The sequence below is a fragment of the Acinonyx jubatus genome, chromosome A1 (genome assembly GCF_027475565.1).
Source record: "Acinonyx jubatus isolate Ajub_Pintada_27869175 chromosome A1, VMU_Ajub_asm_v1.0, whole genome shotgun sequence".
NCBI lineage: Eukaryota > Metazoa > Chordata > Mammalia > Carnivora > Felidae > Acinonyx > Acinonyx jubatus.
Window position 1 is genome coordinate 50,530,015 of NC_069380.1, and position 23,737 is coordinate 50,553,751.

A 23,737-nucleotide genomic window follows, 5' to 3' on the forward strand; every position below is an offset into this window, starting at 1 on the left:
GTTAAATCAGTCTTCCCAAGACAAATAAAATATGTAAATGAGGGTACATTCAACCCATTATAGAAAACTAAGTAACTTTTTAGTTAAAATAATCATGAGCATTATTTTAAACCACTCCCAACAGCTTTCCTTTTTGAGAGAGAGAGAGACAGAGATAGAGTGAGAAAGAGAGAGAGAAAATCAGGGGCAGAGACCAATGTGGGGCTCTATCTCACCACCGACAGGTGAGATCATGACCTGAACTGAAATCAAGAGTCAGATGCTTAATCAACTCAGCCACCCACGTGCCCCATCAACAGCTTTCTTAATGTGCAATCTTAAGCTAACAAAAAGTCACTTAGAAATAATCTTCCATCCTTGGCCCAAGAACTGAGAACCAAGATCAATGGAACAGAACAGACAACCCAGAAATGGACCCACAAATGTATGGCCAACTAATCTTTGACAAAGCAGGAAAGAATATCCAATGGAATAAAGACAGTCTCCTCAGCAAGTGGTGCTGAGAAAACTGGACAGCGACATGCAGAAGAATGAACCTGGACCACTTTCTTACACCATACACAAAAATAAACTCAAAATGGATGAAAGACCTCAATGTAAGACAGGAAGCCATCAAAATCCTCAAGGAGAAAGCAGGCAAAAACCTCTTTGATCTTGCCTGCAGCAACGTCTTACTCAACACATCTCCGGAGGCAAGGGAAACAAAAGCAAAAATGAACTACTGGGACCTCATCAAAATAAAAAGCTTTTACACAACTAAGGAAACAATCAGCAAAACTAAAAGGCAGCCGACAGATGGGAGAAGATATTTGCAAATGACATATCAGATAAAGGGTTAGTATCCCAAATCTATTAAGAACTTATCAAACCCAAAAAACAAATAATCCAGTGAAGAGATGGGCAAAAGACATGAATAGACGCTTCTCCAAAGCAGACATCCAGATGGCCAACCAACACATGAAAAAATGCTCAACATCACTCATCATCAAGGAAATACAAATCAAAACCACAATGAGATACCACCTCACACCTGTCAGAATGGCAAACATTAACAACTCAGGCAACAACAGATGTTGATGAGGATGCAGAGAAAGAGGATCTTTTTTGTACTGCTGGTGGGAATGCAAACTGGTGCAGCCACTCTGGAAAACAGTATGGAGGTTCCTCAAAAAACTAAAAATAGAACTACCCTACAACCCAGCAATCGCACTACTAGGCATTTTTCCAAGGGATACAGGTGTGCTGTTTCGAAGGGACACATGCACCCCCATGTTTATAGCAGCACTATCAACAATAGCCAAAGCAAGGAAAAAGCCCAAATGTCCATGGATGGATGAATGGATAAAGACGTGGTATATATATACAATGAAGCATTTTACTCGGCAATCAGAAAGAATGAAATCTTGCCATTTGCAACTACGTGGATGGAACTGGAGGGTATAATGCTAAGTGAAATTAGTCAGAGAAAGACAAAAATCCTATGACTTCACTCATATGAGGACTTTAAGAGACAAAACAGATGAACACAAGGGAAGGGAAACAAAAATAATATAAAAACAGGGCGGGGACAAAACAGAAGAGACTCATACATATGGAGAACAAACTGAGGGTTACGGGAGGGATTGTGGGAGGGGGGATGGGCTAAATGGGTAAGGGCCACTAAGGAATCTACTTCTGAAATCATTGTTGCACTATATGCTAACTAATTTGGATGTAAATTTAAAAAAAAAAAATAAATAAAATTAAAAAAAATAATCTTCCATCTTTAGATTATTTCTATTATCATTTGAATAAGATTACCATAAAACATCAATTCTTATGTAATTAGTTCTCCTGGCTTTAAAATAATAAATTCCTCATTTTGCTAAAATTGTAATACTTCTAGCCTTTACATCACTTTAATTCTCCAGAAACTTTATTTTTTGGAACTTCTCAGAAAATTAGCTTTGGATGAAACTCAATCCTGAACTGTACTCCATAATCAATAACCTGGAAGGGCTTTATCAGGGGGATGGGTGGAGTGTATTTATTTAGTTACACCCACTTAGTTTCTAATTAGTAACTAACAAGATTAATACGAGAAGCTTCCCATATATTCTTAAAATGGAGTTAACAGTGTCAATGCTTTAGTTGAAGAACCAAAATGTATGAATGTATGTGTATATATGCACATATATGTGTACATAGATATGTAATATGTATAATATATAAAAATAAATAATATGAAAAAATATATTTATTAGTACATCACTAGCCCCTCAAATTTAAAATTTTTAAAATGTTTATTCATTTTTGAGAGAGAGCGAGAGAGCGCGTGCACGTGTGTGCACACAAGCGGGGGAGGGGCAGAGAGAGAGGGAGACACAGAATCCAAAGCAGGCTCCAGGCTCTGAGGTGTCAGCACAGAACCTGACATGGGGCTCGAACTCATGAACTGTTAGATTATGACCTGAGCTGAACTCACACGCTCCACCAACTGAGCCACCCAGGCACCGCATTAGCCACTTAAACTTTAGAAAAGGGAACTCATTCACCAGTGGTGGGGAATGTAAGCTGACACTTGGTTTCTGGAGGGCATTTTAACAATTTGTAGAAAAGTCTTGAGGTGTTTTCCTTTTACTTAAGAATTTTTCCACTCCTGATGACTTACTCCGGAAAAGTCATCGTTAATATACATAAAAATGTAGTCAATGATATTTTCAGCAACACGGTTTAAAATAGTGGGAATAATCTAAATATATACATAGAGAGAGAAAGGACTCATTAACTATATTATGCTACATCCAAATGGTAGAATCCTGTATCTATTAAAAAGAGGGTAGGGGCGCCTGGGTGACTCAGTTGGTAGAGTGTCTGACTTCAGCTCAGGTCATGATCTCACAGTTCATGCGTTCAAGCCTCACATCAGGCTCTGTGCTGACAGCTCAGAGCCTGGAGCCTGCTTCAGATTCTGTGGCTCCTTCTTTCTCTCTGCCCCTTCCCTGCTCAGTCTGTGTCTCTTTCTCTCAAAAATAAATAAAAACATTAAAAAAAAAAAGGAGGGTAGAATATGTACTACCTTCATAGAATATTGATAAAGACATACAAATACACAATTATTAACCATTAATAATTACCAAATGTTTGTAGAATTCCAAAAGAAAAACATAGAATTACCCATAACTTTATCACCTAAGTATTATTTTCATTTCTCAGTATTTTCTTACAAAATATGTATTAAATACATATTATAAGATATGTATGTCTTTTGCATGCATATTTTACATAGTCATCACAGTACACCATAGTCATACTAAAGTACATAAACTTTAGTGTCTGATTTTCTAACTAAAAAGTTTAAAAACATTGGCCTTGATATTAAATGTAAATAAAGTTATTTTTAAGGGCTGAACCTTTTTCTATCAAGTTGATATATCCAAATTCAAGTATTTCACTTAATGATGAACATTTGGGACTCTAATTAAGGTTTTCCATTTTTCCTTTTAATAAAGTACACAAAAGGCTTCAGTCTTTCAATTATTCCCTTGGATAATTTACTTTGTAAATATTCAACAACATAATACTGAATTGACAATTTATCTTGTAAAAATATCCTCCAGTTTATAGGCACTCCCCCATTGCCAATTCAAGAGCTGACTCCTGCCTCAACTAATACCTAATTATAATCCCAGTAAATAGAAGGTACACAATAAATACTTGATGAGAGACCGAAAGAAAAAGATTACTTAGATTAATTACATAATGCCAGGAACCATCATCAATAAGTTCAGGAGGTTTTCTCATAGTCTCACCAGTGTAGGACTTGATAAGAGAAAAAAAACTGTTCATTTTTCTTAATTTTTTACAAATAAATTAGTACCTTAATTCATCCACATTTAATTTCTAGTAAGGCTTAAATTTTTCCCATAATGGCTTACTCTCTAAAGACCCTCTTATATTTACTCTTATTATTTCTACTGTAATTCTACAAAGTATTATTAACTGCAAATTTTCTTCCCATTCTGCTATTGTCCTTCATTTCTATATGTCACTTAAATTTTTCTCATTTTTCTGTTGCTTCAGTCAACAGAAAATTGCTATTGTATAATTAGGATAACTATTCTATTTTCTACTGCTTTTTTTGGCTTTCATTTTAAAGATTACTCCTCATCAACTTGATAGTATTATATATGGTTTTCATGTGTATTTAAGTTAATTTTTCTCCATAGTGCTTTCTAATAAACCAGAAACAGTTTCTAAAGCATGTTTCCTGTGACTATTGTTTTAGAGTACTTATTTTAACACACCAAAATGTTATAGAAAAAAAAGTCTCAAAAATTTACTTATTTCCCTAAGAATTCTATGTTAGCAATCTAAAATAAGAGAATATACAAGTTTGCTTATAGTATCTGCAACTTTCAAATGGTTTGGCAAATAATATATGTGAATATTATGTGAATCATATGTGAATAATATGAATAATATATGAATTCACTGTGCAACTCTCAAATTTTTTATAGGTTAGGTTTCATTCAAAATTAAAAAATGAGAGAAAGAATATTGCAAATTTACAGGTAAACATGAGAATTTTTTCCCCTGAATTTTAGCTCTTCTTGTGAAACACATACTTATTTGGTAAATATCAATATAGAAGAATAAGCAACAACTTAAATATGCCCTCCATTTACTTCAGTATAAAAGATACTTTGGGAAAAGACCTACCTGGCTGAGCTTTTCCATATGTGCTACCAAAAGGGGGAACCGGTGAACTAGTGTTGAGTCATTCTCTGTGCTAACTTGTTTAACAATTGATCGTAATAGTACTTCTCCATCATATGCAATAGGGAAGATGGAAGTCAGCTTAACAGAAGTGTGGCACAGAGCTGACATAACAGCTGCAAGCAATCGGCTACTTGAAGTCTTGAAGTTTGCTTCCTGGATATCCTTTAAAAAAAAAGAAAGATGAGCCCATCAAAGAAATATGGCATCAGTTTAATCCAAATGTTTGGATACACAAAAGTTAAACAATTTTTAAATCATACCAAAGTTTTCTAGCACTCATTTTAATTGTCTTGATATAGAATTTAATTACATCAATACTTTTAAACACAACTGTTTAAGTTACTATCCAATGCAGATGTAAAATTATTAAATATGGTCAAATATCAGCCTCCTATTCTCCATTCAATGAGTTTATATATCCTCAGAATCTTAGTCCTCTCTAGCACTATGCTCAAAGAATTACATCAAAAAGGCCCCAATCAGTATATATCTAAGACATGTCCAGTAACAAGCACTGCAACAATTTTCCTCAAATAATTACTGATTTAAATTATAATTCTGTGCAACTATAACATTTCACTAATGGTAATGTAGCATAATGAATTACTATAATAAACATTTCACTAAGGTTACAAAATATGTCATCACATTATATATCTGTTCAGAAAATTAACAGCATACTTGTAAAATTTTGTAACAAAATATTAAAAACTTATCAAGACATGATATCCTAATTCACAAAAACTGTGTATACGTTACTTAGTTCATCAAACATTTGTACTACAAATTCAGGTTAACAGCAATATCCTATATGTTAAACCAACATTTGTTAATGCTAGCCTGTTCTGTAGCCAGTTCAGTAGTAAAGAAAACCATATGAGACTGGACAGGTTGAGAGAGTAAGCTGTGCACCAGTCCAGGCAATAACCTTATCTCAGGAAATTGAGTGGTAAAATACACTACTCTGCTATAGGTCATCAATGAACCTGGAGAACACTATGAGTGAAATAATCCAGTTACAGCAAGCCAAAATACTGCATGATTTCACTTATATGCAGTGTCTGCTCACAGAAGCAGAGAAGAGTATGGATAGGATGAGGGGGAAATGGGGAGCTGGTATTCAACAGGTATAAAGTTTCAGTTATGAAAGATGAGTAAGCACTAGTGATGTGTTATACAACATTGCATCTGCAGTTAACAATATCATACTGTATGCTCAAAATCTAAGAGGGAGATCTCATATTAAGTGTTTTTACCACAAAGAAATACATTTTTAATGACAAGAATAATAAATTCAGTATGTAAACAGCTAAAAAAACAGTAATAATAAAATAAAAACAAAGTTGCCTACCCCGATGTCATCCCTAGAATATCTTTCAAATAGGCTAGGATGCCCTGTTGATGACAGTGAACTTTCTTAGGGGAGGAGAAGGTGCTAGAATTTCCTCTACAATGCTGAATAGAAGTGGTGACAACAGTCACCTTGTGCCTTACTCCCAAGCTTAGAGGAGTATTCAGTATTTCACCATTAAGTTTGATATTAACTATGCATTTTTCTCTAGAGATCCTTTATAATCATAGCTTGAGGAAGTTTCCTTAAATCCTAGTTTGCATGGAAGTTTTCACCATTGGATAAGTGCCAATTTTGTCACATTTTCTGTATCTATTGAGACGATTATACAATTTCCCCAGTTTATTCAGTTAATATGGTGAATTACATTGAACTTTGAAAGTTTAACCTTGCATTTCCAAGAAAAACCCTACTTGGTGTGATATATTTTTTATATTGCTGGATTTGATTTGATAATATTGTTAAGAGTTTTTGCATCTATGTTTCTGAGTAAAATTTGTACTAATATGTTCTTTTAATATCTTTGTCAGGTTTTGGTATCAGTGTAAGGCTAACTTGACAAAACCAGTTGGGAAATGTTGTCTCCTATGTCTTCTGAAAGAATTTGTAAAAGATTGATATTGTTTCAGGTTTGACAGAATTCACCAATAACAATATCTGGGTCTGGAGTTTTCTTTGTGGGAAAGTTTTTGATAATGAATTCAATGTTTTAATGAATAGAAGGCAATTCAGATTTTTATATTTCTTATTGTGCTAGTTTTGATTAAGCTATATTTTTCAAGAAATTTGTCTACTTTACCTAAAATTATAAGTTATTGGTATAAAGCTGTTCAAAATATTCTTTTATCATTTTAATGTCTGTTTGGATCTATATTGATATTCGCTATTTCATTTTTGATAATGGCATTTTGTGTTTTTTCTTCATCTCTGGTCTCTCAATCAGACTTGCTATGAGTGTATTAGTTTGGTTTTAATTTTGAAGAACCAACTTTTGGTCAATTTTCTCTATTTTTACTTTACTGATTTCTGCTCTTATCTTTATTATTTCCTCCCAATATCTTTACTACTTTCTTCTTATTTTGGTTTGCTAATTCTTTCTGACTTCTTTAGGAAGAAACTTAGATCACTGATTTTAAACCTTTCTTCTTTGCTAGTATTATCATTTAAAGGTATACATTTCTTGGGGCACCTGGGTGGCTCAGTTGGCTAAGTGTCCAACTCTTGGTCTCAGCTCAGGTCATGATCTCACAATTTGTGGGATCAAGCCCCAAGTCAGGCTCCGTGCTGAGAGTGCAGTGCCTGCTTGGGATTCTCTCTCTCCCTCTCTCAAGATAAATAAATAAATATTTTAAAAAGTATAAATTTCCTTTAGCTACATCTCACAATTTCTGACGTTATACTTTTATCTTTCAGTGCAAAATATTTTCAAGTTTCCTTTGGATTTCTTTAATTCACTGGTTACTTAGAATTATTGTCTATTTTCCATATATTTAGTGCTTTTCTCAATATATTTTGCTATTTATTTTAACTTTAGTCCTATTATGGTCTGAAAACTTTTAATTTTAATCTTTTGAAATTACTAAAACTTATTTTATGGCTTAGCATATGATCTATCTTTGTGAGCAAGATATGTATACTTGAAAATAACGTGTATTGTGCACTTGACATTCTGTTTTATAAATGTCAGTAAAGCCAATGTGGTTGATAATGTTGTCCAGATCTTCTATTTCCTTACTGATTTTTCGGTTTAGTTGTTCTATTAATTGCTAACAGAGGAGTGTCGAAGTCTCCAACTATCACTGTGAATTTGTCTATTTCTCCCTTTAGTTCTGCCATTTTTTTGCCTCAAGCATTTTGAAACTGATTTGGGGCATACACATTTATGAGGCTTGTGGTTTCCTCATGAATGAATGATGTTAGCAAGCAAGTTCACTCACAGCTCTTTCTCCTGACCATTCTGCACATAAGGAGGTTGCAGGAGCTGCCCTTCTAGTGCTGTCCTTGCTCTTACACACTTGCTCACAACTATTCTTGCTCTTACGCACACATGCTTATTACTCAGATTCAAAAAGCAAATCAGCAACTGCACAATGTGCCTGTCAAGTTTACAAGTAAAAATGGTAAAGCAAACAGAAAAAAAAATGTCTTTCAACTTTATTTAAGTCACATATACCAAACCAATGTCCTAATTAACCTTTTATAAAAGTTAGAAAGATTGAGGCAACAGCACTTTAAAGAGTATTAAGTAACATATCATATTTTCAACTAACATTTTACAAACTTAAATTACCTGATCCAGACAATTCAGCAGATCACAAAGGCAAGCCCACTGTAAGGCAGGAGTTGGGTAGAAAGAATGAAAACAGGCAGTAAAGGTATTATGACACTCTTGAAGGACAGCTTCTAGGAGACTCAAAGGTTGACTGAGATATCCTTGAGGATCATTATCCAACTTCACCATGCAGTGGTCAACTCCTTCTGATAAAATTTTTCTTAACAAAGTTCTAGTTTTTCCAATACATTCTGCTAATTTGCTAGTTTCTTCCACAACTGCTTTTCCGGTAGCTTTGAGGGAACAAAGCAGATTGCTAATTAAATAGGATAATAAATATGGATGGAGACATTTAATATAATTCAAGTAATTTCCTATGTAACTAGAAATCACAAGTACTCATAACCTAGAGATGAAACAATTTAGAGATTAAATGCGGTCCAAAATTATTTCTTTTAAAAATCTAAGTAGGAAAAAAAAATGACCCTGAAATATTGGTTTCAGCCTCTAAGTCCAAATGAGTTGTTCAAAAGTTTTCTATTTGACCAAATCTGTTTAAAATAATACATTATTAGAGTAATTTTTAGCCTGACATGACTTTTTGTTATCAGCATAACATGTAATCTATTTTACTCTTCGTAAGTAAATATATAAAGGTCACAAAAGCTGACTTTCTCCCCTCATTTTTGGAGGTTAAAGGCAGCTGGGGATCTTAAATTCCTGGTTTTCCCATATAGACCTTCTCAATGTCTCAAATATTTTCTCCCTAAAGTCATTTAAAAAGAAGCTTCATACCTGATACTGGGTAAATTTCACACGTATAGACACGCAATAACCTCAGACAACAGGTACCCACAAAGCGCAGTCTCTCTAAATCTAGAAGTGTCGCTGTGAACTGGAATCCTTTTAATCCTCTAAGTTCTTCAACTCCTAAGACTAAGGTGGTCCAACTCCAGTGAAGAATGCTCAATAATGACTCAAAACATTCCTAATCCAGAATATGAAAAAACAGGTAACAGTTAGTTCAAATGATCCATAGGTTGAATCAAATGGAAAGATGGCATCAACTTCAAAACTTTATTTGAACTTTTTACTGTGTTTTGATTAGTGCAAATAATAGACATTCTATTAGTTCATTTACCACATTACCATTAGGAGTACCTTTGAAGCTTGGCAAAAAAGGTACAGTAGTTAGGCATCTATAAAAACAACATTCTTCGATATTTGCCTATTTAAAAATACATTAAATTGTTTTTTAATGTTTATTTATTTTTGAGAGAGAGAGACAAGAGTGTGAGTGGGGGAAGGGCAGAGAGAGAGGGAGACACAGAATCCAAAGCAGGCTCCAGGCTCTGAGCTGTCAGTGCAGAGCCCAATGTGGAGCTTGAACTCACAAACCATGAGGTCACGACTAAAGTCAGACACTTAACTGAGTCACCCAGGCACCACTAAAAATACATTTTTAAGTTTCTCTGCTCTCAACCTATCTAGTTTATCATATAAGTAAGGAAAAAAATAAAAAATATTTACAAATCTATGTTTACTTGAAAGCAAAATTAAACTACGCCGTTGCTGTAGTATTGCATTTCTAGTTGTTCTGCAGTACTTAGTGTATCCTATGAAAATTTTAAAAAGATGCAAAATTTTATCATTACAAACAAGAAGGTTACATAGCATACTGAATGAAAGACTAATAAGTTTGTGTATATATAAAAAATGGTCTGAAAGGATATACATCAAAATGTAAACAGTAGTTATATGGGGTAATAACAGAGTGACAGGGAAAGAACTTTAGGGTACTTTTAATATAGTTTTACCCCTACTCTACCCTATTCCAAACTAATGTTGGAATTTTAAAAAACTAATACAAAAAGGAAAAAGAAAACATTCTCCCTATGCATTTTACCAACATGAAAGACTACTGACTACATTAATGAATCACATTCATATAGTGCCTTACAATTAAAAAAGCATTTTTGTATCCCTTATGTCAACAGAAATTCATACTGATGCTATCAGTTTATTTAAATAACTTGCATAAGAATGCTCAACTAGTACAGGACAAGAACTTAACTCAGACTTCCCATGATCTCTCAATTACATCATGTTGGCTTTCCATTCTACACTAGTAACCCCAGTAATGTGGCATAGTTTTGAATGTAGAATGCAGACGGTCAAGTAGTTCAACAGAGCCCTGAGTTAAATATACAACTCTTCTACTTAGCTCCTCAAGCATTAGATTAGCACTTTTTAGGCAATTATCAGCCTTAACTTTTCCTTCACTTTCTCCTTCAGCACATGTATTCATACAAGATTTACTAGAAAACCCACCAGTTATTTCAGTTCATGTTTAAGATCATGTTAAAGTCAGCCAACATCTCTATTTTCCCATTATTTAAAGTACATATTATTTATTCTTTGCCCTGGGATGTCAGTGCTAATCTAAAAACAAATCTGAGTTCATAAAACTATGTTGAGATAAACTCTCAGAAGGGTGGCTAACCGCCAAACATCAAAATGAAATGGAGCACTGGACAAAGAACCTGAAATTTTTTAAAAAATGGCTTACCACTGAGACAGTTCTTGCAAAAGATCTCTTTAAAATATGTACAGGTTCGCTGGTTTGCTGTTTGCCTTTTGAGGCACTACCATCACTGGTTGGAAGTCTGAAAGTAGCAGATACACATAAATTTATGTTAGAAGGTCCAATGACACTTTTCAAAATATACATTTTTGAAATAGCAAAATATGCTATTAAATATTAAGTGCTATATAATTAAAACATCATTTAATCAGTGTACCCAGAAGTAGTCCAAGCAACTTGCTATGTTCATAATGCTATATATTACAAATAATAACTGTAATAAATTGCATAAAAACAAACAAAAATCCCTTCCTGGGAAAAGTGAGGTTTAAACCACCTCGATTTTTAAAAGTGATTATTAGGAAAGGAAGACATAAGAGACAGTTACTGCTCTAGAGGTGTTTCTTTTGATTTTTTACTACTCAAGGAATGACATTTTTTTCTAGCGAGGGTTACCTATTTGAATTCTTCATTCTAAAAATTGAGTAATTATTGAGTAAATTATTGAGTTTAGAAACAGGTAGACAGACACATAGGCATATGCTTCCATAAATGTCTCAAATACCATAAAGTAATTAAAATTCTTAAATAATGTTACAAATATAATAAGTACTATCACATGGACAAGTTACTGTTTCATACTTCAAAAGTGGAAACTTTTAGCAGTAGGGATTTTTCTAATTCATTCCATCACAAGACAAACAGGAAACACAAAACAGCAGCAAATCAATCAGGCCTGCATCTGAAATCCCTATCGAACACCCCAATATCATTTCTCTAAGACAAATTTTTATTACTTTATAATATTCTGAAATAGCTATGAAAATCTACAGATTAAAATACTGTTAATGGCATAATACAGATAGTCTGAGTCATGAGGTGAAGTTTCAAATCATGCTCAAAGTAGAAAATGTTTAAAAATATACAAAATATTAAATTAAGTGTTTTTGTTAAAAGTAGCTATATTTCTTCTGGTATGTTATAGTTTGCTGGGTGCTTCAAGTGATTTCTCTCATTATGTCATATATTTTATAGTATCCTAGCTCATTATAACAGAGGAACAAACCATATTAATTCACTGTAAATATGCTAAATACCTGTATAATAATTGAGGTATCTGACCAGCATTAACATCTGTACCATTATTTGATTTCTTTGAACTCTTAAATTGGAAAACAACCCTAAGAAGAGAAAAAATAACAATGACACCAAAAAACAACATGATTTGAGATTCATGAAAGAAAATAAGAAATCTGACAATTGCCTTTTCAAATATATGTTAATGCACAGAGATCCATTCTTTAAGAAAAAAACCTACAAGTAAAAAGGAATTGTTTTTATTCTGGTTCAAGCTCTGAGTGGCTTAAGGAATAAAATGAAGGAAATGAACCTGATCAGGCAGCCATGGGTAAGCGGCAGGTCCCTCCAGCTCAACTTTAACCAGAACAATAAGCTAGTAACAAAATACTTCAACTTACAGTTTAAAATGTGCTCAACCACACACATGATACCTTCTATTTAAAGCAGCTTTAAACTGCTGTGATACTCCAAAGTTCAATGAACTGCATGTGGAATCATGAGGTCCAGGACCAAGGCAATCTCCCTGGTGCTAACACGTAATCTTACAGTAAGTAGAAAGGGATACATTACAGCTGACTTGATTCTTCTATGGCATTCTACTTGAACATTCAGGAACAAAGATTTCACCTCTTACACTAGTCTGTTCTGTTTCTGGTCAGCTCTGTTATGAATAGAACATAACTATTTGAAATATACTGTTACATAACTTTCACTCATGCTCAAGAAGAGTAAGAGTAAACTGAATTTCTCTTCTAAGTAATGGTCCTTCCAAACACACAAAATCAGTACTGAGAATAAAGAAGGATGGAGTTAGACTCAAGAGATTCCAGGTCTAGATTTGGTTCTGCCACACAGCAGCGATATGATGTGAAGCAAATCACTTCACTTTCTGTCTCTCTATTCCCCTGAGAGGAAAACAGGGCTAATAATGGCTTCACGTAATTGTTGAGGCCATCAAATGAAAATATAGATATGAAAGTATTTTATAAACTGAAAAATGCTCTATATATGAAATTTAAGCAGTAAATTTCCCTACATTTTATTAAAACTGTACCATCTCATATTGCCAAAGCTCTGCAATTTTTTTTTTAACATTTTATTTATTTTTGAGACAGTGAGAGACAGAGCATGAACAGGGGAGGGTCAGAGAGAGGGAGACACAGAATCCCAAACAGGCTCCAGGCTCTGAGCTGTCAGCACAGAGCCCGACGCGGGGCTCGAACTCACGGACCGCGAGATCATGACCTGAGCCGAAGTCGGCTGCTTAACCGACTGAGCCACCCAGGCGCCCCAAAGCTCTGCAATTTATAAACTGCTTTCATAAGAACTATCAAACTGCACAGCAAGTATTTATTCCTTTTTTTATGGTTTCCAAATTCCTCATTTACCTTGTCACTTTATATAATTTCTAACTGGTAATAAGTTCTTAAACAATATAACACCCAGAAATACATACAAATGACAAATGGCAAGAGCAAAGAATAGCAGTCCTATTGTCTCCCTGTTCTGTCTAGACCTTAAATTTGGCATGAGATCACATAAACTTAAATGTTTGGCAGTCATATTATATTCTAGTCTTACTAACATTTTTACCTTACTGAAAGACCTCTGAGCTTTTAAAACAGTATTCCACTAACAAAAATGAGAGCTGCTTAAGTAATACTTAAACATTCTGCTTACCCGTCATCTGTGGTAATAGAAGCTTGTCCATGAGATCCACAGTCACTGCTGGGTCCAGACACTCGAGCCCATGCTACATACCACCATCCAGCTTGCAAGAGAACTGGCTCATCAAACATCATTGCATACTTTTCTCTGAGAGAAAAATTAGTGAGTCAAAGACAATGCTTTGCCCTGCTACATGCATGTGTTTATTGGTTTCATTTATTATTAAAAAATTTTTTTTAATGTTTATTTATTTTTAAGAGGCAGAGAGAGACAGAATGTGAATGGGGAAGGGGCAGAGAGAGAGGGAGACACAGAATCCGAAGCAGGCTCCAGGCTCCAAGCTGTCGGTACAGAGCCCGATGTGGGGCTTGAACTCACCAGCTGTAAGATCGTGACCTGAGCCAGTCAGACGCTCAACTGACTGAGCCACCCAGGCACCCTGCATTTATTGGTTTTAAATCCTTTATAAACAAAGCATGAAATACATTGTATAATATTCTTATTAAACATCATTAAAAACCTTCTGTTTAAAAAAGTCTGGGGTCACCAGGGTGGCTCACTCGGTTAACCATTCCAACTCTGCATTTCAGTTCAGGTCATGATCTCACTGTTTGTGAGTCTGAGCCCTGCATCAGGTTCTGCACTGACATGTTGAGCCTGCTTGGAATTCATTCTCTCTCTCTCTCTCTCTCTCTCTCTCTCTCTCTCTCTCTGCCCTTCCCCCACCCTCTCTCAAAGTAAATAAATAGAGGCACCTGGGTAGCTCAATCGGTTAAGCATCTGACTTCGGCTTAGGTCATGATCTCACAGCTCGTGGGTTTGAGCCCCGTGTTGAGCTCAGTGCTGACAGCTCAGAGCCTGGAGCCTGCTTCGAATTCTGTGTGTGTGTGTGTGTGTCTGCGCCTCCCCCACTTGCACTCTCTCTCTCTCTCTCAAAAATAAATAAACATTAAAAATAAATAAACTTAAAAATAAAAGTCTAAAAAAAAAAAAGAGTGCATACATGCACTCCAATGTTCATGGTAGCACTACCGACAATAGCCAATAGCCAAAGTATGGAAAGAGTCCAAATGTCCATCAACTGACGAACAGATAAAGAGGATTATTAGTCATTGATCAAAAAGAATGAAATCTTGCCATTTGCAACAGCATGGATGGAACTAGACTGTATTATGCATGCTAAGAGAAGTAGAGAAAAACAAAATCATATGATTTCACTCATATGTGGAATTTAAGAAACAAAAGAGATGAACAGAGGGGAAGGGAAGCAAAAATAAGATAAAAACAGAAAGGGAGACACACCCCAAGAGACCCTTAAATACAGAGAAGAAACTGAGGGTTGCTGGAGAGGAGGAGGGTGGGGGAACAGGCTAAATGGGAGATGGGCATTAAGGAGGAACTTGTTGGGATGAACACTGGGTTTTATATGTAAGTGATGAATCACCAAATTCTACTCCTGTAGTCATTATTACACTATATGTTAACTAACTTGGATTTAAATGAAAATAATAATAAAAAAATTTTTTTAAAAAGAAGAAAAAATTAAAGGAAGAGGGAAAAAAAGGTGTCTGGCTGGCTCAGTTAAAAAAGCACGCAACTCTTGATCTCAGAGTTGTGACTTTGAGCCCCATGTTGGGTATAGAGATCACTGAAATAAATAAACACACAAATAAACAAAAAAAAGTCAGAAAAAAATTAAAAAGTCTTGACAAGAACACACAAATAATAATAGTCATTTGTGTTGTGGTGATGACACCCCTCAACCTTGAATTCTACAACTTGCTTAAATGTTATAAAACTTTCATATTAAAATAACACAAAATCTTTTAATTGTTGTTAAAAATAAACAAACAAACCATGCCAGTGTCATTGGAAAATGAAACTCTGAATTTTAGTTTTAAAGTTCATTTATTTAAGTCAAGTTTTTTCAGAGGTAGCATATTAAGAAAACGGTTTTGGAGTCAGATGGCCAGAATTCAAGGCTCAGCTTCACAACACTAGTTGTGTGACCTTGGGCAAATTATTACACCCTCTCTGTGACTCAGTTTCTTCATCTGAAAATAGGGATGAAGATGAGGTCTAGATCACAGGATTGTTCTGAGGACTGAGCAAATTCAAATAAAGTGTTGGAACTGTGCCCGTCACATAGTAACTACACAAAAAATTTTACCAAAATAGAAGGAGAAAGCATGTATATAAATAAGGACATCTGATAAAGATACACACAAGTTTTAGTTCCAGGTAATGGAGTATAGTGGTTGTAGCTGGGAAACTGGGATAGAAAAAAGAATCAAGGGTATTTGAGGAAGGGGACAAATTTACACACTGTAGAGGTATGAAGGTACACAACAGCGCCTGAAAATGACAGGGGGTCCAGTCGGGTTAAAGCATTAAGACAGATAAAAACGATTAGTAGGAAGTAAGTTAAAAAAGATGCTATAAATGATTATGGAAGTCCTTTAATGCTAGCTGTAGGAACCTGGGCTTTGTTAGTTGGCAAATAAATACACTCTACATGATTCTCTATATGTGAAACAATATTATTTTTGACCCATAATTACATGTTCAAAAATAAATGCTAAATGACAATGGCATCTTAAGGCTTTGTTAAAAATTAATCAATTAACTTTTCCTGATCTTCATTTTTTGTCACAGAAAATATGACTGAAAAGTATCTCCTGACATTGGTAAATGCCTGAAGTGAAAAAACAGTCTGAATTTTCTTTAAGTTTGCTGTTTTGTTCTCAAAGTACGTATCTGTTAAAAGCAGACTCAATGCCTTACTACCATTTTCAGAAATCACATTTTCACTAGCAAAAAGCTCACGTATGACACACAGGTTTTAACGTAACTATCACTGGGAAGAAGTATACTATTATTATTTTGAAGTTCAATTTATTCTCTTTCACACCATAATGTTCCCTGATTCAAATCACTAACTTGTCATAACATAGTGTTGGAGATATTCTGTGGCATTATACAGAGAGGACTGATAAAATCTAAGTCTCTTCTTACTTAATGAAGCTTTATAAATAAACATCTGGATTCTGGTAACCTCCTAAGAGGTTTCAGTAAAAGCTGGCCACCACCCCAAGCATGTTACAAATAAGCACATACTATGGGCATGGTGTTAGGGCGCACAGGTGATTGGACTTCTGGCCTTCTCTATTTGATACTATATACATGCTCCAGGTAGTAAATAATTGTATCACATCACTGGAAAGCTAGCACAGTAGCTGTTCTCTAAGGGATGCATGAAAGCAAAGGTATATAAAATATATGTATAATTTCATCCAATCTTCAATGGAGAAATAATTTATAAAATACAAATAGGGAAAATACTGTTAGTTTTAATGCAGCTCTGTTAAATGCAACACTTATACACAATTTAATATCTCAAGCATCTTATCACGGATTATTTAAAACATCCTTTTCATGTTTGTTTCTTCACTTACAATGAATTTTTCATATTAAGTATGTAAGGATGATGCTGAGTAACTGGGAAATCATTACCTGGCAGCACAGTCATAAGCCAATACATCAGTCTCTGCAAGAAGGTCTCCGTCGGTTTCATGATCTCCTCCATCAGGACCCAACTCGAACAGCTGGGGAAAGGAGAAAAAACACATCGTTTCTAGTCTGTCATTCAATCATGCAAACCTGCTGAATAATATGTTTATAATTTTGTGTGTTTCCAAAAATGTGCTGGACACTGCAGAATGTAAAAATCAGAATGCATGCTTTTCTTTTTGAGTTTTACTGATTTATTTTGAGAGAGTGAGAGAGCATGGGGGAGGGGCAGAGAGAGAAGGAGAGAGAAAATCCCAAGCAGGTTCCGTGCTGTCAGCACAGAGCTCAACATGGAGATCGATCCCATGAACTGTGAGATCATTACCTCAGCTGAAATCAAGAGTTGGATGCTTAACCGACTGAGCCACCCAGGTGCCCCAGAATGCCTGCTTTTTTAATGTTGAATACACAAACCTACACATTTAAATTTAGAAACTCATGGCCTATATTAATTTCAGTTTATTTATATATTCATCTATTTATAGTAAATGCTCCAAGTTCTTCTGTACCAAATATAAACATCTGAAGGAGGTGAAAGAATTCATCCAATGCATTGTATCTAAGTGAGCTTCCAAGGAGGAAGAATTTTGCTTCAACACGTACAAGCTGTGAGATATGGGACCTGGTTTCCTCACGCATAAAAGGAAAATGGATACTAACAGTGCCTACTTCATAGTAATTGTGAGAATTACATGAAATAATATTCATGGAGCATTTAGAAAAATACGCAACAAAAAGGCTAGAAAAATTTTAGCTATGGAGAGAGAGAGGAATAATAGAAGATAAGGATCCTTAAAACAGTTCAAAGTAATATGGCACAGGAACAGGAGAGATGAAGAGAATGAAATAAAATGGGTATAAACAAGGGGAGGAGGACCAGAAAGTCTGAGGAAAGGATAAGAGAGAAGATATCAAAGATGAAAAGTTATGAAATTAAGTGAAAATAAAGGAGAATTATTAGGAAGAGATCTTTTTTCTTCAAAAATGGACCAACACATATAAAAAAAGCCCTCATTTCTCTGGAGAATTATATAGCAGGTAAACTACAAAAACACTAAGGAGGAAGAGAAGGGAGCATTAAAACTTACTGGATAATTACTATGCTAGATGTCTCATTTTATCAGTTATATGCTAATAATTTGAAAATCTGTCTCCAGTTCAGATCTTGTTCTCAACAGCCACTGCATTCCTCTCCTACAGCTGTACCTCATTAGTTCTAAAATGAGTCACTCCCCTTCTCCCCTGCCTTCCCCGTTCTGATTATCATCACCTACTCACTCAGATAAAAAATCTGGAATAATCCTTTTTCCTGTATCTTTCTGCCATCACTACATCTATTCTATTGCTGGTACCATAGCTTGTCAGTTCACGCATGCTCACTGTTACTAGCTAGAACTCATCAGTCTTCTTATCTCCATTCTCTCCTTGCTCTGGCCCATTTCCACAAGGGTTCCATAAACCACAAGCATTCTGTTTTTTTTTTAATGATCCTTAGTACTCTGTAAAATGAATATTTGATTAGACTATTTCTGTAATCTAAAATTTTTCAGTGGTTTCTCATTCCCTGCTTTGTATGTAGCATAATATAAAGGTCCTTAATGATTTCCCCCTTATGTTCGACAAATATTTCTCAACACATACTGTGTAGTGTCCTAGGAACAGCCAAGGCCACACAGGTGAGAACAATGCAAATAAAAAAATGGGGTAATTGGAAGTTAAATTTGTGGTAAGGGAGAGGATTGTTTAAAAAATTTTTTTTTAACGTTTATTTATTTTTGAGACAGAGAGAGACACAGCATGAACGGGGGAGGGGCAGAGAGAGAGGGAGACACAGAATCGGAAGCAAGCTCCAGGCTCTGAGCCATCAGCCCAGAGCCCGACGCGGGGCTTGAACTCGCGGACCGCGAGATCGTGACCTGAGCTGGAGTCGGGCGCTTAACCGACTGAGCCACCCAGGTGCCCCGGGAGAGGATTGTTTTAAATAGGCTCACCAGAGAATCAAGACCTGAATATAATGAGGAAGTGATCCACGGAGGTACTAAAGAGTTGCAGTCAGCAGAAGTAGCCAGTGTAAAAGTCCTGAGGTTTCACTATGTCTGGCATGTCTGAGGAACAACAGCAGGCCACTGTGGCTGGATTAGAGCGAGACAGCTAGTATAATATAAGGTCAGAGTGATAATGGCAGGCAGTTCTGTGGTGCTTTGTGGGCCCTCCTAAGGCCTGTAGCTCTTAATCTAATCCTAGAAGACACTGCAGGAATCCCAACAGAAGGAGTAGCATACTCTGGTGGACATTTTAAGAAAATCTCTGCTGTACTGAGAACAGAATAAAGGGAGCAAGGACAGAAGCAGGATACAAGTTGGGAGGCTACTGTAATAATCTAGGTGAGAATGGCTATGGTTTGGACTGATTTGATATTAGGAACAGTTTTTAGAAGTGGTTAAATCCTGGCTTTATTTTCAAAGTTCAGCCAACAGTGTTTGCTGCCGAAGGGGATGTGGGGTGTGAAAGAGAGAAGGCAAGGATGATTCCAAGATTTCTGGACCCAGCAGGTAGAGGAATAAAGTTAGCTCTATCCTAAGTCAGTTAATTGGGATGGGGAAAACATCAGAACAACAAGTTTATTAGAGAGATCACCACAAGCCTAGTGTTGAATATGTTATATCCGAAACACCTATTAGCTATCCAACTGGAGATGTGAAGTAGGAGCTGTATCTATGACTTTGGAGGTTAATAAATTGAAAGTAATCAGAGGAAAAATACTTAAAAAGCCATAAGCCTGGATCATTTTAGGGATGAACAGACTTTAAAAAGTGTCCAAGACTGAGTTCTGGCACTCCAACACTCAGAAGTCAGGAAGATGATGAGTAACCAGGCTGGGACTCAGAAGAACAGTCAGTGAGACGGGACAAAAATCAAGTGTGGGGCCTTAGGAGCCAAGTGAAGACAGTATTTTAAAGAAGGGTTTAATTGGATTAAATTATGTCCACTGGTTAAGGAAGATGAGGAGTGAGAATTGACCACTGGCTTTAGCAATCAGAAGCCACTCACATCCTTGACAAGAGCAGTTTTGGTGGAGTGGGTGGGGCAAAAACGTGATTAGAGTGGATTCAAGAAGGAAAGGGAAGAGAAAGAATGGAAACACAAAGCATGTCAGTAAGAATATGTACAGAGTCCAGCTAGGTGGCTAGTCCAAGACAAGTACCTTTGCCCAGAGTAGTTAGTGGTGGAAGACTCTTCTAGCAGCAGGAAGGAGGTAAAGGAGGATCCAACAAGAAAGATGTCTAGGTTTCTGACTTAGGGTAACAAGCATATTGTGGATGGTACTATTTAAGAAAGGGACTACTGGAAGAAAGCCAGGTCCTGGGGAAAGAGCATGAATTCAGTTGAGATATAAAGACTAACAACTGTCATGCCTTTAAAGCACTTACATGGAAATGGGTCAAAGAAGAAGTCTGAGCTGGAGATCTAAATTTGGACATCATGGTATGCTGACAGCTATTTAAACTTCAGGCTTAGAAGAGAATGTCTAGGAGAAAATATAAAGTGTAGAAATAGGGCCCTAGGGCTGGGCTTAGAAGAAATCCAACATTTAGTGTCCAGGTAGAAGAGGACAAACCTACAAAAAAGACAGAAGAAACAACCAGAGATATGAAAACAAAACAAAACAAAACAAAAAAATAAAGAGGCTTACTGCTAGAAAAAAAAATGTATACCTTGGAGAGGTGAGTGGAGGAATAAAAAAAGACTTCTGTTGGAAAACCTTAGTTTACTCACTAATAACTGAATTACAAAGGCAAGTTCACATCCAATGTACTGGAGGAATAAGGGAGGATTTGAGACTTAGAAAAAAAAATTACATCCACTATAAAGACAGGATTATGGAAGGCCTATATACTTCCGTACCACAACTACTGGAGACAGGGGTCAGTATGGTGTTCAATATCATCAAAACAAAACAAAAAACTTTTCAGGGCCAGAAAAAAAATATCTTCTTGATAAACTTACTAGACAGTGCCAAACTAGCATTATGTAATTCACGGAGTTTGCTTCTCAATCTTAACTTTGAATCAAGACATCTTAAAATAACCCTTTCAAAGAAGTTGCTCTGAAATAAGCCAAAAACTAAAACTACTGTCCTTCCTCCCCTTCTTCCTCTTCCTTCTTCCCCTCCCCTCCCTCTCCCCTTCCTTTGTATATATGTATGAATGTATGTATGTATGTGTGTATCTATCTATCTATCTATCTATGCCATAGGTATCCTTAATCATTACTCCATCCCTATCCCTAGGGACTTCTAATTCTTACTTCCTTAATCTCTATATTACCTGTGTTTCTTTACCACATGTATTACGATCATAGCCAGAAATAAGCAAATGTTTTTAAGTCTGTCAGCTCTGGGTGGGTCTCTATGGGAAGTGTCCTCAAAAACCATCATTTTAAGGGAGTTTTAACAATATAATTTTTAGATATTAAAACAATTTTTTTTAATGTTTACTCGTTTTTTGAGACAGAGAAAGACAAGAGTATGAGCAGGGGAGGGGCAGAGGGAGACACAGAATCTGAAGCAGGCTCCAGGCTCTGAGCTGTTAGCACAGAGCCTGATGCAGGGCTTGAACTCACGAACTGTGAGATCATGACCTGAGCCGAAGCTGGCTGCTTAACTTAACTGACTGAACTACGCAGGCATTCCAATTTTTAGATATTATTGAGAGAACTAAGAATTTATCTCCTGAACAGATGGCATTTAATTGAGAATTTTTAATGAAGCCTGCTATTGAAATTAAGGCAGTGACTATAGTTTTACTTTAAAGGCAAAATCAGATTGGGGCACCTGGGTGGCTCAGTTGGTTAAGCAGCCAATTTAGGTTCAGGTCATGATCTCCCAGTCTGTGAGTTCTAGCCCGGTGTCGGGCTCTGTGCTGACAGCTCACAGCCTGGAGCCTGCTTCAGATTCTGTGTCTCCCTCTCTCTCTCTGCTCCTTCCCCTGCTCGCACTCTGTCACTCTCTCAAAAAAATAAATAAACATGGGGGAAAAAAAGGCAAAATCAGATTAATTTGAGAAGTAGAACATTCAAGCTGTTAGTGAATTTTCAAAGAATGAGCACATCCTTTGCTTGCAATAATTGCAGGTCTTTTCTGAGATGAACAGGTAAAGTAAACTTAGGACTTTTGATTATTTTTATGTTATCTACCTGATGAATTCCATACCCCATATTCCATCTCTCACTTCATTCCTGGTCCCCACTCTTAGGGTGATCATGTCTGTTTACATAGTATTTGGCATCAGAAATGCTAACTTTTTAAAAAGTTTCTTTATTTGAGAGAGTGAGCATACACATGAGCGGGGGGAGGGGCAAAGAGAGGGAGAGAAAGAATCCCAAGCAGTTTCCACGGTCAGTATGGAGCCCATTGCAGGGCTTGATCTCACAAACCAGGAGATCATGACCTGAGCCGACATCAAGAGGTGGATGCTTAACCTATTGAGCCACCCAGACCCCCTAATGACTTTTAAGGCTACCTCAAAATGTCCTTGAATCAAAACAGCTGTGCCCTCGTTATTAAAGTGGCTACAAAAATGGAGGCATATCAAAAGGTACTGCTGTTCCTAGACCACTAGGAAGTTCAGCACAAAGGATTGAGATTGACTATTATAGTCTTTTTCAGCCTAAAATTATTATAAAATCATTTTCCATCATTTCCTTACTTCTTGACTTTTGCTTTTCTAATGAGTCAATGATTTAGTATTATTATATTAGATTTTAGCAATGTTTCCTCAAGTCCTTTTTCATATATATTATATATATAAAATAATAAGCTAAGTCAAAACCAACATCTTCAAAAAAGGGCAACAGTGTCAAAAAACTGCTTACCTTAATTTTCGCAGTATATTCTCCTCTACCTCCAAACAGACCAAGGCCACCAAGTAAAATATCAGTGTCAGCACTAAAACGTATAGCTTCTACTGAATGGGCAGAGTAACCCCAGCCCCCTCCATGACCTAAAGGACACAAATAAATAATTTATGTTTTAAGATATTTATATTTCACTTATAAAACAATATTTCCTAAAGATAAATATACATACTTTCAAACCTGTTCACTACACTATAATCTTCTTTGGAATAAACCTTCATTACTGCTTGAGTCTCCTCCTCTGTACTTGCAACACCCATTTTTAAATCCTGCATAGCTGCTAAGGTATCAAGGCAACCTAAAAACAAACAAACAAAAATTCAACTCCTTGAAATTAAAATTTCCTACAATATTGATGACAGGAGATGATGTAGGGAATAAATTAAAATAGTTAACTCTGAGTGTGCTCAATAAATGTATTCCAAAATTTAAACAATGTTTCATGAGAGAACACCTATAACCAGTAAGAATTCTCCACTGCTTAGGTAATTGTCATATTTAAACACATTCTATACGTCAATGTTTTGCAAAAAAC

General features: G+C 35.8%; 1 protein-coding gene across 13 annotated transcripts in view; it reads right to left on the reverse strand.

The window, feature by feature from the left end:
- Nucleotides 1-23,737, reverse strand: part of MYCBP2 (MYC binding protein 2) — a 281,767-nt gene that overhangs the window by 129,625 nt on the left and 128,405 nt on the right. For all 13 annotated transcript variants that reach the window (XM_053216756.1, XM_053216750.1, XM_027065047.2 and 10 more), the window contains 9 exons: nucleotides 23,375-23,500; nucleotides 23,161-23,288; nucleotides 17,230-17,321; nucleotides 13,729-13,863; nucleotides 12,066-12,149; nucleotides 10,954-11,050; nucleotides 9,180-9,372; nucleotides 8,403-8,677; nucleotides 4,702-4,923 (listed from right to left, as the gene is read on the reverse strand). In XM_053216756.1, the coding sequence (XP_053072731.1) occupies nucleotides 4,702-4,923; nucleotides 8,403-8,677; nucleotides 9,180-9,372; nucleotides 10,954-11,050; nucleotides 12,066-12,149; nucleotides 13,729-13,863; nucleotides 17,230-17,321; nucleotides 23,161-23,288; nucleotides 23,375-23,500 (1,352 nt within the window). The remainder of the gene's footprint in view (nucleotides 1-4,701; nucleotides 4,924-8,402; nucleotides 8,678-9,179; nucleotides 9,373-10,953; nucleotides 11,051-12,065; nucleotides 12,150-13,728; nucleotides 13,864-17,229; nucleotides 17,322-23,160; nucleotides 23,289-23,374; nucleotides 23,501-23,737) is intronic.